This window comes from Barbus barbus (assembly GCF_936440315.1).
Source record: "Barbus barbus genome assembly, chromosome: 10".
NCBI classification, from domain to species: Eukaryota; Metazoa; Chordata; class Actinopteri; order Cypriniformes; family Cyprinidae; genus Barbus; species Barbus barbus.
In genome coordinates, this window is record NC_136738.1 from 1,005,970 (window position 1) to 1,020,557 (window position 14,588).

At 36.9% G+C, this 14,588-nt stretch overlaps 1 protein-coding gene across 1 annotated transcript in view; it reads right to left on the minus strand.

Annotated features, from left to right (window-relative positions):
* LOC306876075 (thrombospondin type-1 domain-containing protein 7B-like) overlaps positions 1-14,588 on the minus strand; it is a gene marked incomplete at both ends in the record, with an annotated part of 135,190 nt that overhangs the window by 85,386 nt on the left and 35,216 nt on the right. Inside the window, 2 exons of the mRNA XM_079426990.1 lie at positions 10,355-10,552; positions 14,098-14,253. Of these exons, the coding sequence (XP_079283116.1) occupies positions 10,355-10,552; positions 14,098-14,253 (354 nt within the window). The remainder of the gene's footprint in view (positions 1-10,354; positions 10,553-14,097; positions 14,254-14,588) is intronic.

A 14,588-nucleotide genomic window follows, 5' to 3' on the forward strand; every position in this document is an offset into this window, starting at 1 on the left:
AGAACAGGCTGAGTGAGGAATGCCTGAAAATCAGAAAGCACCTGGCATGTGTGGAGAAACTGTAAATGGATCTCAGCTCCAGGTCCTTCCTGAATCAGTAATATATGGGTGTTTATCACTGGAAACTTGCTCTCGAAAATATAATAATATCACACTAGCATGCGAGTCCAAGTGCCATTGTGTTTCCCTCTGATTTGCACCTCTCTAAACTGACCAGTGTTATCATGCAGTGTGGATTGCCCTTTCAAAGTTGAATTTTTAAGTTGAACCTTTATTTGAAAGCTTGAACATTCAATTTTGAGATGGAATTAAGGTCAGAGCGCAGAAAGCATCAGTGTGATACAGTGTTTTTTGGTCACCCGCAGTGAAATTGCATCGATGCACTCAATCATGTCAGCTAACTCGCAACACTCATAATTTAGAACCGTCCAAAACTGGCCTGACACATCACTTACTAAGTGACAACCAAGAAGCTGTACAAAGTAAAACTGTGTCCACCGTCTTCTTCGCTCTTTTAGCACATGTCCACCTCTGTTATGCAGAGGACTCTTACTGATGCTGCAAGGGTCAAACAGTGCTGTTATTTTAACTAATGTGCTTCCTGCTGAAAGGAAAAGCGTTCTGAAGCTGGTCGCTGAAATATGTGGTGTTTTGGATGACGGTGTCTCCAATCAAGTGTTTTAACTTGCAAGATTTCCTTAAACCTTGAATGGGATTTGATTTAGGAAATGTCTATAAAGCAATTTACTCTGGATGTTTGGATAAGCCATGTCTATAAAAATCGCCCAGAATGGCACCCAGGAGCATTTTTGACACTGGACCACAAAACCAGTCATAAGAATCATTTTTGGAAATTGAGATTTATAAATAAGCTGAATAAATCATTTTTCCATTGATGTATGGTTTGTTAGGATAGGACAATATTTGGCTGAGATACAACTATTTAAAAAATCTGGAATCTGAGGGTGCAAAAAAATCCAAAGTTCTTAGCAATGCATATTACTCAAAAAAAACTCAAACTCAAAAAAAAAAAAAAAAAAAGAAAAAGTCAGAAATGCGAGTTATCTGAGAAAATGTTAGTCCTTTTTTCTCCTAGAACTGGAGTTTGTAACTCACAGTTGTGAATTTATATCTCACAATTGTGGGTTTATCTCTCTCAATTCTGACTTTATAACTCACAATTGCGAGTTTATATAATATTTTCTGCATTTATTTGAAACCAAAAAAACATTCTAAACATTATAAATGTCTTAACTGTCATTTGTTATATTTTTAATGCATCCTTGCTGAATTCACGCAAAAAAATCAACAGAATGTATGTGTTTAGTCTTTGTTGCTTTTACTGTAGACAGGTAGCACAGTCTGAACAAACATAAACCTTACCACTTGATCTTTCACAATCATTCTGCTCACAAATCACATAATCACTAAATTACATATTTCTGTAGTCTACTTTTCTCATTTTTCAAAGCAAAATAAATCAGAATCCTTTCTTCTTTCTCTACATGGGTCCTGTACAATAAAGAACAATATGAAATGAATTTCCCTCTTTTCCTCTTGCAAGTGTCAAGGCTGTACAGTCTACCATCTTTTCAATAAAAACTCAGGACAAAAAACCCTGTATGCTTTGCATTCTAATGTCCATTCGGAACAGCAAGCGTTATCTCTCAGAAAAAGTCATGAATGTGTCTTTTCACTGACAAATGTCTACTTAATACACTTAAATGCTGGACATGGGCTGCTTAGAGCAGATTTAAAGGCTTTTATTAGCATGTCCTTACAACTGCTATGATTTTTGGTTACTTTTTCAGATTGTTTTACAGAAAGTAAAAGAAGCTATAATCTTTACCAGCACAGAAAAGTGCAGTCTGTAATTAGAGACAAAGATTAAAATCAGGGACAAGCTTTAATAATTAATACACCACCTTCCAATGTAAAACTAATTCTGTCCAAATAGGGCCTTATTCACCAGTTTTACCAGCCTGTGTCTAAACTGGTCCTCCCTGAAAGAAGCACAAAGCTCAGCGCTCATCCATGAAGTGCCACGTGCTTTTCTCCAGCTCTGAGCAGAGAGAGGCAAGATGTTGTGAGATCCATCAAACGCACCCCTGATTACACCATGCTCAGAGGAGATAAATGGCCTTATTGGGACAGACCACACAGCGGCAAACCTCTAATCTGCTGCATAGATTACAGTTCTCATTGATCAGCACATCATCCTGTCACCCCACGTGGCTGCCTGGCAAATGTTATTAGCATTTGAACGGCAGAAATGACTAAAGAATGTGTGATGGGCCAGATGGAGAATAAAAAAAAACTAATCCCAGGGGCTCCAAGTCTTATAAAACACAACAGTATGATGGTGCATTTGTGCTGTAGTGTGTGTTGTCAATGTAGTTCTTACACAGTCATGGCCAAAAATATCGGCACCCTTGGTAAATATGATCAAAGAAGGCTGTGAAAATTAATCTGCCTTGTTAATCCTTTTGATCTTTTATTTTTTTTTAAAATCACAAAAATCTAACCTTTCATTGGATAATAAGAATTTAATTATGAAATAAATGTTTTTTCTCAAATACAAATTGGATACAATTATTGGCACTTCTAGAAATTCTTATGAGTAAAATATCTCTGAAGTATATTCCCATTCATATTCACAATTTTGAGCACTCCAGGGTGATTATGAACAAGAAATTATCCATCCATGGCTTCCTGTTTCACAGAAATATAAATAGGAGTGAATACAAAGCCCAAATTCCCTTAATCATCCATCACAATGAGAAAAACCAAAGAATATATTTCTGATGTGCAGAAAAAGATAATTGAGCTTCACAAATTAGTGAAGTGGCTTTAAGAAATGAGCTAGAGCGGTGAAAATTCCCATTTCCACCAGCAGGGCAATAATTAAGAATTTCCAGTCAACATAAAATGTTATGAAACCGCCTGGAAGAGGACGTGTGTCTATATCAGGGGTCGGCAACCCCTGATATAGACTCGCTCTCGCTTACATTGCTAATACTCTAGTCACACACATTACCATTGTTTCACTGTTACTTGCTTAAATGGCGGATTTGTGTCTACCTTTGAGTGCAAGTGAGGACACATTCGAGCTGCATTGAGCTGCAAATTGTATTGTAAAAAGCACTATACAAATAAACTTGAACCTGAACTTGAACTTGAACCTTTTCTGCATGACGTGCCATTTTTAATTTTTCTGATTAACCACTGTGCCAATATCGGAGATCACTCTGTGCAAAAAGTAACATTCAGAAGCTCATAAACTTCTTGTCAGTGCTGCCATGCAACTTTTATTAATCGAGTTGCTACATAATATTTCTTAGCAACGAGGGGGTAAAATTGCTGTTTTTTAAGTAACTAAACTCAGCTTCATTGTTTGTAGAGAGAGACACAGACGCAGACAAGTCACATCTCTCTCTCACTCTCAAAAAGGCCATATTTGAGAAAAAAAATCAAGTAGTTTGCATCATTGGATATAGTTGTCGGGGTCATTTAACATTTCTATCGTAAAACAGTTGACTGATATTAAATGATTTGCAACTTCATCTTACCTCGCTCTCTTTCAACATTAAACTGATGCTTCACGCTCAGCGTCTGTGAATGGTAAACCCCACCACTTTAATTGTATTTGTAGCTCCTAACAGGCTGAGTGACTATGAGAAGTTATTACATTAAAATGTACATCAGTATGCAGTTTTCCCTATTTCCTTGAAAACCTGTTTCCTTGTCTAACTTGCACAACAAACAAATAACATTTCTCATACAGCATTAAAACCCAATACAGAAATGCAAATATATGATACTTCAATTCTAAAATAACTTTCCTCACACTTTATGGGTGAGACTTCACTTTTTGACTTTTTTCGCAGGACAAAGCATGCAACTTGTTAAACGGTACGTCTTGGTTTGATTTAAAAATTAATTTATAATTTAACTAACCATTGTATAAATTGAACTCACCGTTCAGTTAAAGTGTAAACATTATACAATGTAAAATATATATGTGCCCCCGGACCACAAAACCAGTCATAAGTGTAAATTTTTCGAAATTGAGATTTATATATCATCTGAAAGCTGAATAAATAATATTTCCATTGATGTATGGTTTGTTAGGATAGAACAATATTTGGCTGAGATACAACTATTTGAAAATCTGGAATCTGAGGGTGCAAAAAAAATCTAAACACTGAGAAAATCACCTTTAAAGTTGTTCAAATGAAGTTCTTAACAATGCATATTACTAAACCTTTCCTGTATCTCAAATAGTAGAGCATGGCGCTAGCAACGTCAAGGTCATGGGTTCGATTCCCAGGGAAAGCAAGAGCTGATAAAATGTAAAAACTGTAACTTGAATGCAATGTAAGTCGCTTTGGATAAAAGCGTATGCTAAATGCATAAATGTAATCAACAATTAAGTTTTGATATATTTACAGTAGTAAATTTATAAATTTATTCATGGAACATGATCTTTACTTAATATCCTAATGATTTTTGGCATAAAATAAAAATTTTGACCCATACAATGTATTTTTGTCTATTGCTACAAACATACCCCAGCGACTTAAGACTGGTTTGTGGTCCAGGGTCACATATATAAAAATAAATAATAAATTAAACATTTGATAAACTGCATGCATTAATATATGAACTTTGACAGCACTAGTAATAACTTATGTACACTTGACATGTAATATTGGATGGGCACAGTCAAGATATCAGCAAACATGTGAAAAGATGAAAGATTTCATTAATACTAAGACCTCAGATAGAAAGCAACATAAATACAAAACTGAGATAATAGCAACATGTTGTGCATGTCACATGTATTTTGTAATTGATTTTCTCACATCTATCTACCAGTCGCCGATCTAGCCCTATATGTATCGATTAAAGAGTCGGGTTTGACGGGTTTACACTGAGATTCTGCCGTTGATTAGCTAGAGGTCACAATGATTTTAGCCTGCTGTAAATTTAAGGAGGAAAAGGAGAAAATAAAAACATAGAAAGAAGGTGACCTTGGTCCTGATACTATATTGAATTTCTGGCAGTTCTGGAGAACTACAACGCTGAGGTCATAAACCAGCATAAAATTACAAGCACTACCACAGGATTCAATGCATTTGAGTAACGTGCTGCTGACACAAAGTTAAATGACTGACTTCCTCAATATGTCGCTTTAGAGATTGGCCTCGGCTGAAGCACGTTGACTGACACACGAGCTCTAATGCTGCAGAACTTCAGATGTGGCATCACACTGCCGCTAACTGACACAGACTCAATCGTGCTGTCAGCACTGCGAAGCTGGAGGTATGAAAATGTTAAGGAAAGTGAAAAATAAATAAAAGCATTTCTAATAGGATGCAGTAAAACATTCACAGCTGCCAGAGGAATTGCTTTATTTATGACTTTTTTCACTTCACATCATGGTGTAACAGAGCTTCTGTCATCAGAGTAAATGAACACGGGGGCTGCACACTGAATCTGAAGTGCTGCGAAAATAATGAACAAATTCTGTTTCTCGGAGGACTTCGCTAGTCTATTTGAATTCCTTTAAGGAAATGCGGAATTGCTACAGAGTCCAGAGATGGAAACTGCCACTCCTCGTTTGCCCGACGGAGTTGAACACTTAAGAGAAACTGGCAAGCAGAAACACCTGGAGCTGATGTTCAGAGATCCTCGCTGACAAGAGCCCTTATTAGACTGCCCACAGTGTGGGTTAGCTGCTGGAGATCTAAAGGTCTGGACATATGGAGAAGTTCACACAGGGAGGTTACTGCAGCACCAGGATCAGAAACATTATTTAATTCCACTGAAACAGGAGATTCTTTGACTTTGATAGAATGCTTCGCAGTAGCTATTATAAAAGTGCTGTCTTCTTTATTTTGTTCCCTGGAGTTATTCCATGCTGCTGTGCATCTAAGAGATGGATCCTGGACAATTCAAGCTGTTCATTCGTCAAATTGAAAATCCCATGTCGGTGAACACAATTTTCAGTAGAAGCTTGCACATAAACTGCTCAAAATCTTTATATCAAATCTATCTATCTATCTATCTATCTATCTATCTATCTATCTATCTATCTATCTATCTATCCGTCCGTCCGTCCATCCATCCATCCATCCATCCATCTATCTTATCTATCCGTCCGTCCGTCTATCTATCCGTCCGTCTGTCTATCTATCTATCTATCTATCTGTCTGTCTGTCTGTCTGTCTGTCTGTCTGTCTGTCTGTCTGTCTGTCTGTCTGTCTGTCTGTCTGTCTGTCTGTCTGTCTGTCTGTCTGTCTGTCTGTCCGTCCGTCTGTCGTCCGTCCGTCCGTCCGTCCGTCCGTCTATATGTCTATCTAATACAATTTACTTGGAAAAGGAAAAAACTTATACTGTATATTGTTTATTATGCAGAAAAGATGCACACATATGCTCAGGGCTATCAAAATAAAGGTCCCAGTGCTATAATTTTAAAAGTCCTGCTTCTGACATTTATTGTACAGACAGAAACACTTACTAATAATTAAAAAATGCTAAAATACCAGCTGATATAGCAGTCCACTTCTATTCAGTGTGGATGTTTTTATTTGTTCTATTAGAAACATATTCCCACGCTACTACATGCTGCACAAAAAGTTGCATGATTTGTACAACTTTCACATTCCTTGCTTTGAATCTTCAAAAGTTTGAGGAATTTTGTTTGAGACACTTCACAGCAAGTCAGTGTTAATCTAATCAATGCAATTACTGCCCAAAAAGTTTGTTAGCAAAGACTTTTTGATTTCGTCAGTGATACCAAGAATACAAAAAATGTTTATAACGATAATTAAACATTGAAAAAAAACCCATTGTAAGATATAATGCATTAAAAATGTTATTGAAGACAAATCTGTAATATGTCTGATCTCCAATCATAGTCAATAATGTCGCAGACTGACCACCTTGAGCTGCACATACTAAAGCAAAACATGGAACAAACACAGGTTTAACGAGTTAATTAACCCCCTCAACTTGTAACTAAACTATGAAATTCTGACTATGACTACAACAAACAAACTAAAATATTTAAAAAAGAAGATATCCATGAGCAGCTTATTCTATTTTGCTCTCAGTTGTTTAAAAATAAGTATCTATAAACACCCCTAAACATGACATAAATGAAGCAAACCGATGTTGGGAACTTGATTGATTCATGTCAATCTAATGGTGACTTTCTGTTTAAACAGGCAGTTCTTGGGGCAAAATGATCTGCAGTGTTGACCAGACTTTATGCAGATAGTTAAAAGTCCAGTAGTCCAGAGTGTACATACTCTAGAGATGTGCGAAGGCATTCAAGGCTGTAGCTGGATTTCAATCAGGCTGTGCACTGCATGACAGGTGTCTCTTAAGAGTGCTGCCCGACTGTAAAAAGAGTTCCGTCCTGGCCTTGAATACAGAAGAGAGGGGTATAGATCACTATGCAATGAGCTTTAACTGGCCAGTAAACTGGAGCAGTCTGAACATCAGTGTAGAGAAAAATGCCCCTTCTCATGGTCAGAATGGAACAGACCCCGATGTCCATGCATCAATATGCTCATTCTTGGGAAATAAAGCAGAAACAGAAGATATGTCCTCCAGAGCCCAATTAACTCTGGCAAAAGGAAGTCAAGAAAGATACACTGAAAACAACACGTGCCCAAAAAACCTTCATTACTCTGTCAGTCTCTTTCTTAGATTTGGGCTGAAAGGTTAAACAATAGAGCGAAGGAGACACTTCACGCTTAATTTAACCAGACTTCTCATCAACATAATTATCAAAATCAAGAGAGCCATTTTGATGCTGTTAGATATGATTACTCACTTCTTTGCAACACAAATTTGTTTTACCTATAAATACTGGGTAATTAAATTTCACATAGCAGCATTGTATTCAAATGAGAAAGCTGCTCTTCTGAAAATGAGGTCAAACCAAATTTGTATAATAACACCGAGGCCCTTTATAGTCATCGAGTCTGAAATAATGAATTCACAAACTAAAAAATAATAGGTCTCTTTCTCATCCGCCAAAACACCTGATTGTGTCAAATTGCATCAATTAGCTTATCAATTGAGGTGTGGAGAAGATCAAATAGAGTATTTGACACTGGTGTTAACGTAAGATCACACATCTGATGTGTTTTTAAGAATTATGAGACAAATATCTGGATCTAATTATGCCCGTTTCAAACACCCGTACCTTTCAGACCTGTGCGTCTATTCTCCTCAGGAACATTAATTAGTTAACTTAACTGGATTCTTCCCAGCCTACTTAATATATCCACCCTTAATCTATTATGACACAATAATAAAACATGCAAAAAGGCTGCAATTAGTTTCACAGATTGTAAAGATGGGCTATTAGGGTCTCGCTAAGGCTTCATCAAGTTCACCTTATTGGATTCATCTTCGTGGCATCTCTCATAAATTACAAAGCTTGGTTAAAATGGGTCAGACTAAGTGATCTCCAAAGCATGCTGCGGAGAGAAACATGTTCAGACAGCTCTATAGCCACACATCAGCTGGTGTAATGCACTGATGAAACTGATGATGCACTGAAAACTGTGACACACACATGACATGAGCTGATGTGCATGCTGCTTTTAAAAGCCTTTTCTTTATTAGATCACTCTCAATAATATCAATAATATAGGTATACAAATCATCCAGAGTTCTAATGGAATACACAGACACTAGCTAAACATTTGTGACCCTGGACCACAAAACCAGTCATAAGGGTCAATTTTTTGAAATTGAGATTTATACATCATCTGAAAGATGAGTAAATAAGCTTTCAGTTGATATATGGAATTGATATTGTTAGGATAGGACTATATTTGGCTGAGATACAATTATTTGAAAATCTGGAATCTGAGGGTGCAAAAAAATCTAAATATTGAGAAAATCACCTTTAAAGTTGTTCAAATTAAGTTCTTAGCAATGCATATTACTAATCAAAAATGAAGTTTTGATATATTTACAGTAGGAAATTTACACAATATATTCATGGAACATAATCTTTACTTAATATCCTAATGATTTTTGGCATGAAAAGAAAAATCTATAATTTTGACCCATGCATTTTGGCTATTGCTACAAATATAACCCAGCGACTTAAGACTGCTTTTGTGCTCCAAGGTCACATTTTTGCATTACTATCTTCTGTAAAAATAATGCAATCATTTTGCTATGGGTGGATATTAGAATCGTTCTGATATGACAATTTATTTTACAGCACTATTACTGTTGCTTATGCTTTATTATACTATGGGGCCGTTGAATGCTTGAATCTGATTGGCTGACAAAAGTTCTAAAGTGTGCAATTATTTTCAGGGAAATGCACAGCGAACGTAGTTCCAGGCAGCTCTTGACCGCATTACATGTCCGGATCACTTCGCCAAATGATGGTCCTTACAGTATAATACAGCAAAAGAAGCAAAACCCACAACGACACTGACCAAACAAATAAATACAGTAAACAATAGGATAAAAACAACAGACCATTTCCATGTTTTTGCCACAAAATTACGTTTTATTATGTACGGAAAGCACATATTCTATCTCTCCCGCTCTCTCTCCCTCATAGACACACATATACAGTTTGCACACACGCTAACATACGCGCTAATGTTAGTGCTACTCTGACGATTTTATCAGTATAGTTTAACACTTAAAAGCTACATGACTTCTCACAAGCGAGGTAACAACAACGGCGCAATTCGAGAAGAAAATGAACTTAAAGTTTCACTATTACTAGAGACATTGCTGCCGAACACTTCTGAGAGCTGCACAGACTCACAGAGGTAATCTCTCTCTCTCTCTCTCTCTCTCTCTCTCATAACTTAGTTATTAACTGCATTAGTCTGCTATGAACGGCTCAGTCCTCCGTTACTAGGTCTTAAATGACGTGTTGGAATTTGCGACAGAGGCGTTGGATGAGATGCGGAAGAAATGAATCCTACTCACAACAGTGTTTTAGGTAGAAAAACCAGACAAATGCTTTGAAATATATCCTCTGATCGATGTCTTGAGGTGTGGTAACCATAGTATAAGCGGAATAATTTACTTCGGTCAGTAGAATTATTAGAAAATAATGCACACCTTAGGTGTAACAGCCGCATCACCACCTCGGGTATGCATTGTTTTCCAAGAATTCAACGGTCCGTCGTCAATTATTCCTTACTTCAACACCCTTAAACTAGTGTATTACCCTCATGGCGTGCAACTTGGCCTGCATAACAAACCTGTTCACAATCGCTCAAATATATGAGTTTTGAATGCTAGTGTATACACATATGCAATTCCAATAAATACAAGTATTTTGATTGTATACCTTGTGAGTTGACGCAAGCCACAATTTGAGTCCTGGTTCCATTTCCACAGTTCCCTTCATAGGGCACACAAGTGCCCTCGGACTGCACCTGCCACAGGAAGCACACTGGATCCTCGCAGGGCATTGACTCCAGGAGATGGGCACAGCTTTCTGTCCCTGATCCTTCCTCCAGCACCTCTCTTCTCCTCTGTCTGTAGCCTGTGAGCAGAGCGAGAGACAGGTGGATTAAGGGTATTGTGAGGAAAATGAGTGCCAATTCTGGCCAGTGAGATCTGAACTAAAATTCTAGCGGTGGCTAAATAAGCCAGTAATAGAAACTCATTTGAAAAGGCTTTCTGTCACAGCTTTTGTTAGCAGAATAAATTCCTACTCCTGCTCTGCTGTAATTTGCCTGAATACACTCTTTTAATTTACTAATTTGTAAAGCCATGAGCTATGACTGCAAACTGAGATGCCAGTCATAAATGAAATACGAACATTTAACACTTAAAAGTACTGGTTAAACATGAAGGCAAAAAAAATTAAAAATAAAACATGCATTGTGCTGCTAGAAAGATATCATCGTCTTTTAATTCAAGTCTTTCAGGGAAAAAAAAATAAGTAAATAAATAAAAACTCTTAGGCCAGCATTAATTAATATTTCATAAATTGGCATACGTTTTCAAAGCCACCTCTGACCAACATCAATATGCATTACAGTACAGTGACTAAGCGGGAAAAAGATGAATCAGGCATTACTCCAAGCATAATTTATCAAACAAGATGATCTGATGACTAACACGAGGGTGGGATGCTAGCTGTCTGGATACCATCTGATCCTGTTTACGGTCTGTGATGAGTAGATACTAACTCCTCATATCTTTGCTCCTTGACTATGTGCATGCCAGTACAGAGATTTGGTTGATCTCACAGCCCTGCAGGGGGGGCTTGACTCAGCAATCCTTGGGAAATCATAGTGTAGCCTTCACCCTACAGCTCTCAACATTGCTTTGATACAAAAAACGGTAAACTCTATAAGACACGAGTGTATTGTGTGAGGAGACATCTGAATGTATCACATATATATAATTCAAAACTTGGGGTATTACCAGTTTGCTTCACTTATCACAAAATAATTGAGAAGACATGAATAACATCTTATATCTAAGAACAGATGTATATGCTGTATATATTTGTTATGTTTCAGAATTCATAAAAAGATGATTCCATAATACTTCTTGGGAACATATTCACAACAATCACATTTTCTGCAAAAACATGAACATGAATCTGTTTTAAATCTTTTAGAAACCACTAACATTTGTTTCCACAGATAATAGGCTAATAGAAACAGTCCTGTAACATATTTTGGTTCCAAATTCTGTAGCTCAAATTTTAATTTCATTTTTTTTTTTTAAAGATATGCATTTTAAACATTGATATAATATTCCCATGTGTGTCTGCTACAAATTAAGCATATTACAAATGTGCTATTTCTCTCCAAATTGTATAATGTCATGGGTAACACTTTAGAATAGGGAACACTTATTCACTATTAATTACGACTTTTCCCTCAATAAATTCCTAATTTGCTGCTTATTAATAGTTAGTAAGGTAGTTGTAAAGTTTAGGTGTTGGGCAGGATTAGGGATGTAGAATAAGGCATTAATATGTGCTTAATTACTACTAACAAATGGCTAATATTCTAGTAATATGCATGCTAATAAGCAATTAGTTAAGAGACCTTAAATTAAAGTGTTTCCATGTCATGTATAAAGAGTACTATTGTTATAACCTTCCCCACTTCTGGGGGAATTGGTTGTATTTTTAGAGTGACAGTTTGCACTTATGAAATTCATTTGTTCAAAATTATTTATGTGCTATCCATCATCCATAAAGCCTTCATATTTGTTATACAGACACTTATAACTTTTACTGTCATCTCAGAAGGGTGTCATATACTGGAGAGAGAACAGCTCTAAAATAAAGTGAGAAATAAAAAATGCCTCAAAATATATTTCCTGCATTATATATACTTATATATAAATCCATTATAAAAATACAAAATATTCAATTTGATACACACACACACACACACACACACACACACACACACACAATATGCACTAAAATGCATGTTTTGTTCATTGAAGACACAACATTACAGACTGCAGGTGTAACAAACAACTTCCTGCACCTCTGAGCGCCAAAAGCAGCATTCCTCTTCTGTAGATGACAACAGCTCAACCCCAGGACAATAAAAGAACAAATGACAACTACACATCATTCTGAAACTACACCTGAGCAGCACAGTGGAGGACATACTCCCATGGAGAACATGCATGCAGACACCGTTCACACACCAACAGCCCTGTTTCTGGACCAAAAGGAATGCCTGGATGGCCAATGTCCTCCTCAAAACTGTGAAAAACAATTTGGTGGAGACACATCCCTGCGGATATTAATAATTGAAAGGTTCACGGGAGCTATCGGATTTATTCATTGGAAAGACTGGTGGACTGCAGGCAATGTTTCACTTCCAATACTTCAGAACCTTATCAGTCCCACTTCAATGCTCCCTACTCACATTAATGCTGGATAGAATTTGCCACTTACAATCATTACCAAGCCGGTGTTCAATTCATTCCTCCACACACACTTACATTCACCCAAGATGATACAAAGAGGATAAAAAAATGACTGTGGGCAATTGTAGATTTGTAATGCACTAGAAATGTTAATAAAACAACTAAAAAATAAATCCACAAGGCTCCTCAGATGAAATCTGTTTGTATGTGTAGGAAAGAAGTTCATTTTTCTATTTATGAAAGCTCTAGGCTCTGGAGTTCTGCATTGTTCATCCAGTATGAAAGATCAAACGATACTCTGAAACAGCAGCGAGGTGAAGGGCTTGAAAACAGTAAACAGACTCTTGTCTAACAAGGTGCAGTCTAAGCAATGAATAAAAGAGAAACTATCAGACAGTCCCACTGGGACAACACATCACAAAATCTTCTAGACAGCAATCAGTGTACATGAAAAGCAAATCCTTCTCAGATGGGTTTCTTGCAATGAAAAAAGTGACCTGTCATATGTCTCAAGAGTTTCAGAAGAAATCTTAATGTCTCAAACTGATTTGTCAAAATATCTGCAAGTGTGCAATCCAAAGTAAGAGATTTCTCAATGAACTCATCAAATTATTATTTTTATTTTTTTTATCAATATTGATAACATGTCAATGAAAACGAAGCCTTGTACCATTACAAATGTCTTTACTGTCACTTGATAAAATTATTGCATCACATTATATCATATTATTTTCACATTTAACCTCATAATTTAGATATTCATACCTTTACTCTAGAATATTCATCTTGTTTCAGTAAAGAAGATGAATGATAAAAAAGCATCACTGTTTTAAAGCTGGGATTATTCTTACAATTGTTCCCCAGAACGAGTCATTTCTGACTGAAAGCGGCACTTATGTATGACTGATTCATGTGACATCAGTCTGCCCTCTGCTAAATTCTCTCATTATAGGGCAGTACTCTGGCAGCTCGCTTCAGTGACAGATGTTATCACCTCTCTCCAGAAGTGCTGTCAGTTTTAGATACTCTGTTACCTCCGGGTTCAGCTCAGTGGAGAGGTGTACCAATCATCAATTTTAAACGCATATTTAAAGTGGAATTTATAGCTTCTATTAATTAAAGGGGCAGAATGTTTTTCTTCTCCATTGATGACATTTCATTCCCATGTTGGCCCACCTTTTCGTCCATGTGTTTCCATGCAGTTGTCGTGGAGACAGGCCCCCCAGGAGAACCAGGATGAGAGCAGGCACAGCTGTGGGCACGGTATGGAGCAGGGCTGCACCGCAGAAGGCAAATCTCCTGTACACAGACGCCCACTTACCGGCCTAGACACTATAGAGGTATAAAGAGAAAGAATCCATATGTTGGGCAAATTTAGCTAGAACTTGGCAAAATATAATTCAGCTTAATAAGTATAATTTTCTGATCTTTCCTGCAGAGCACCAACTCCCACACAGAATAAAATTAATTTAAAAGCCTATGTAAACCAATGTAAGTATTTAGCTTAAAGTACATGAAACAGATTAGGTAAGGGACTTGGTTTTATCCATTGGTTGTTGATTGGATGGCATATCTGAATGCAAGCTTGCAGTTGATTTTAAGAAAGCGACAGACTTAAACTGAGTAAATGTGATCCTGAAGCACAAAACCAGTCTTAAGTCTGGGTG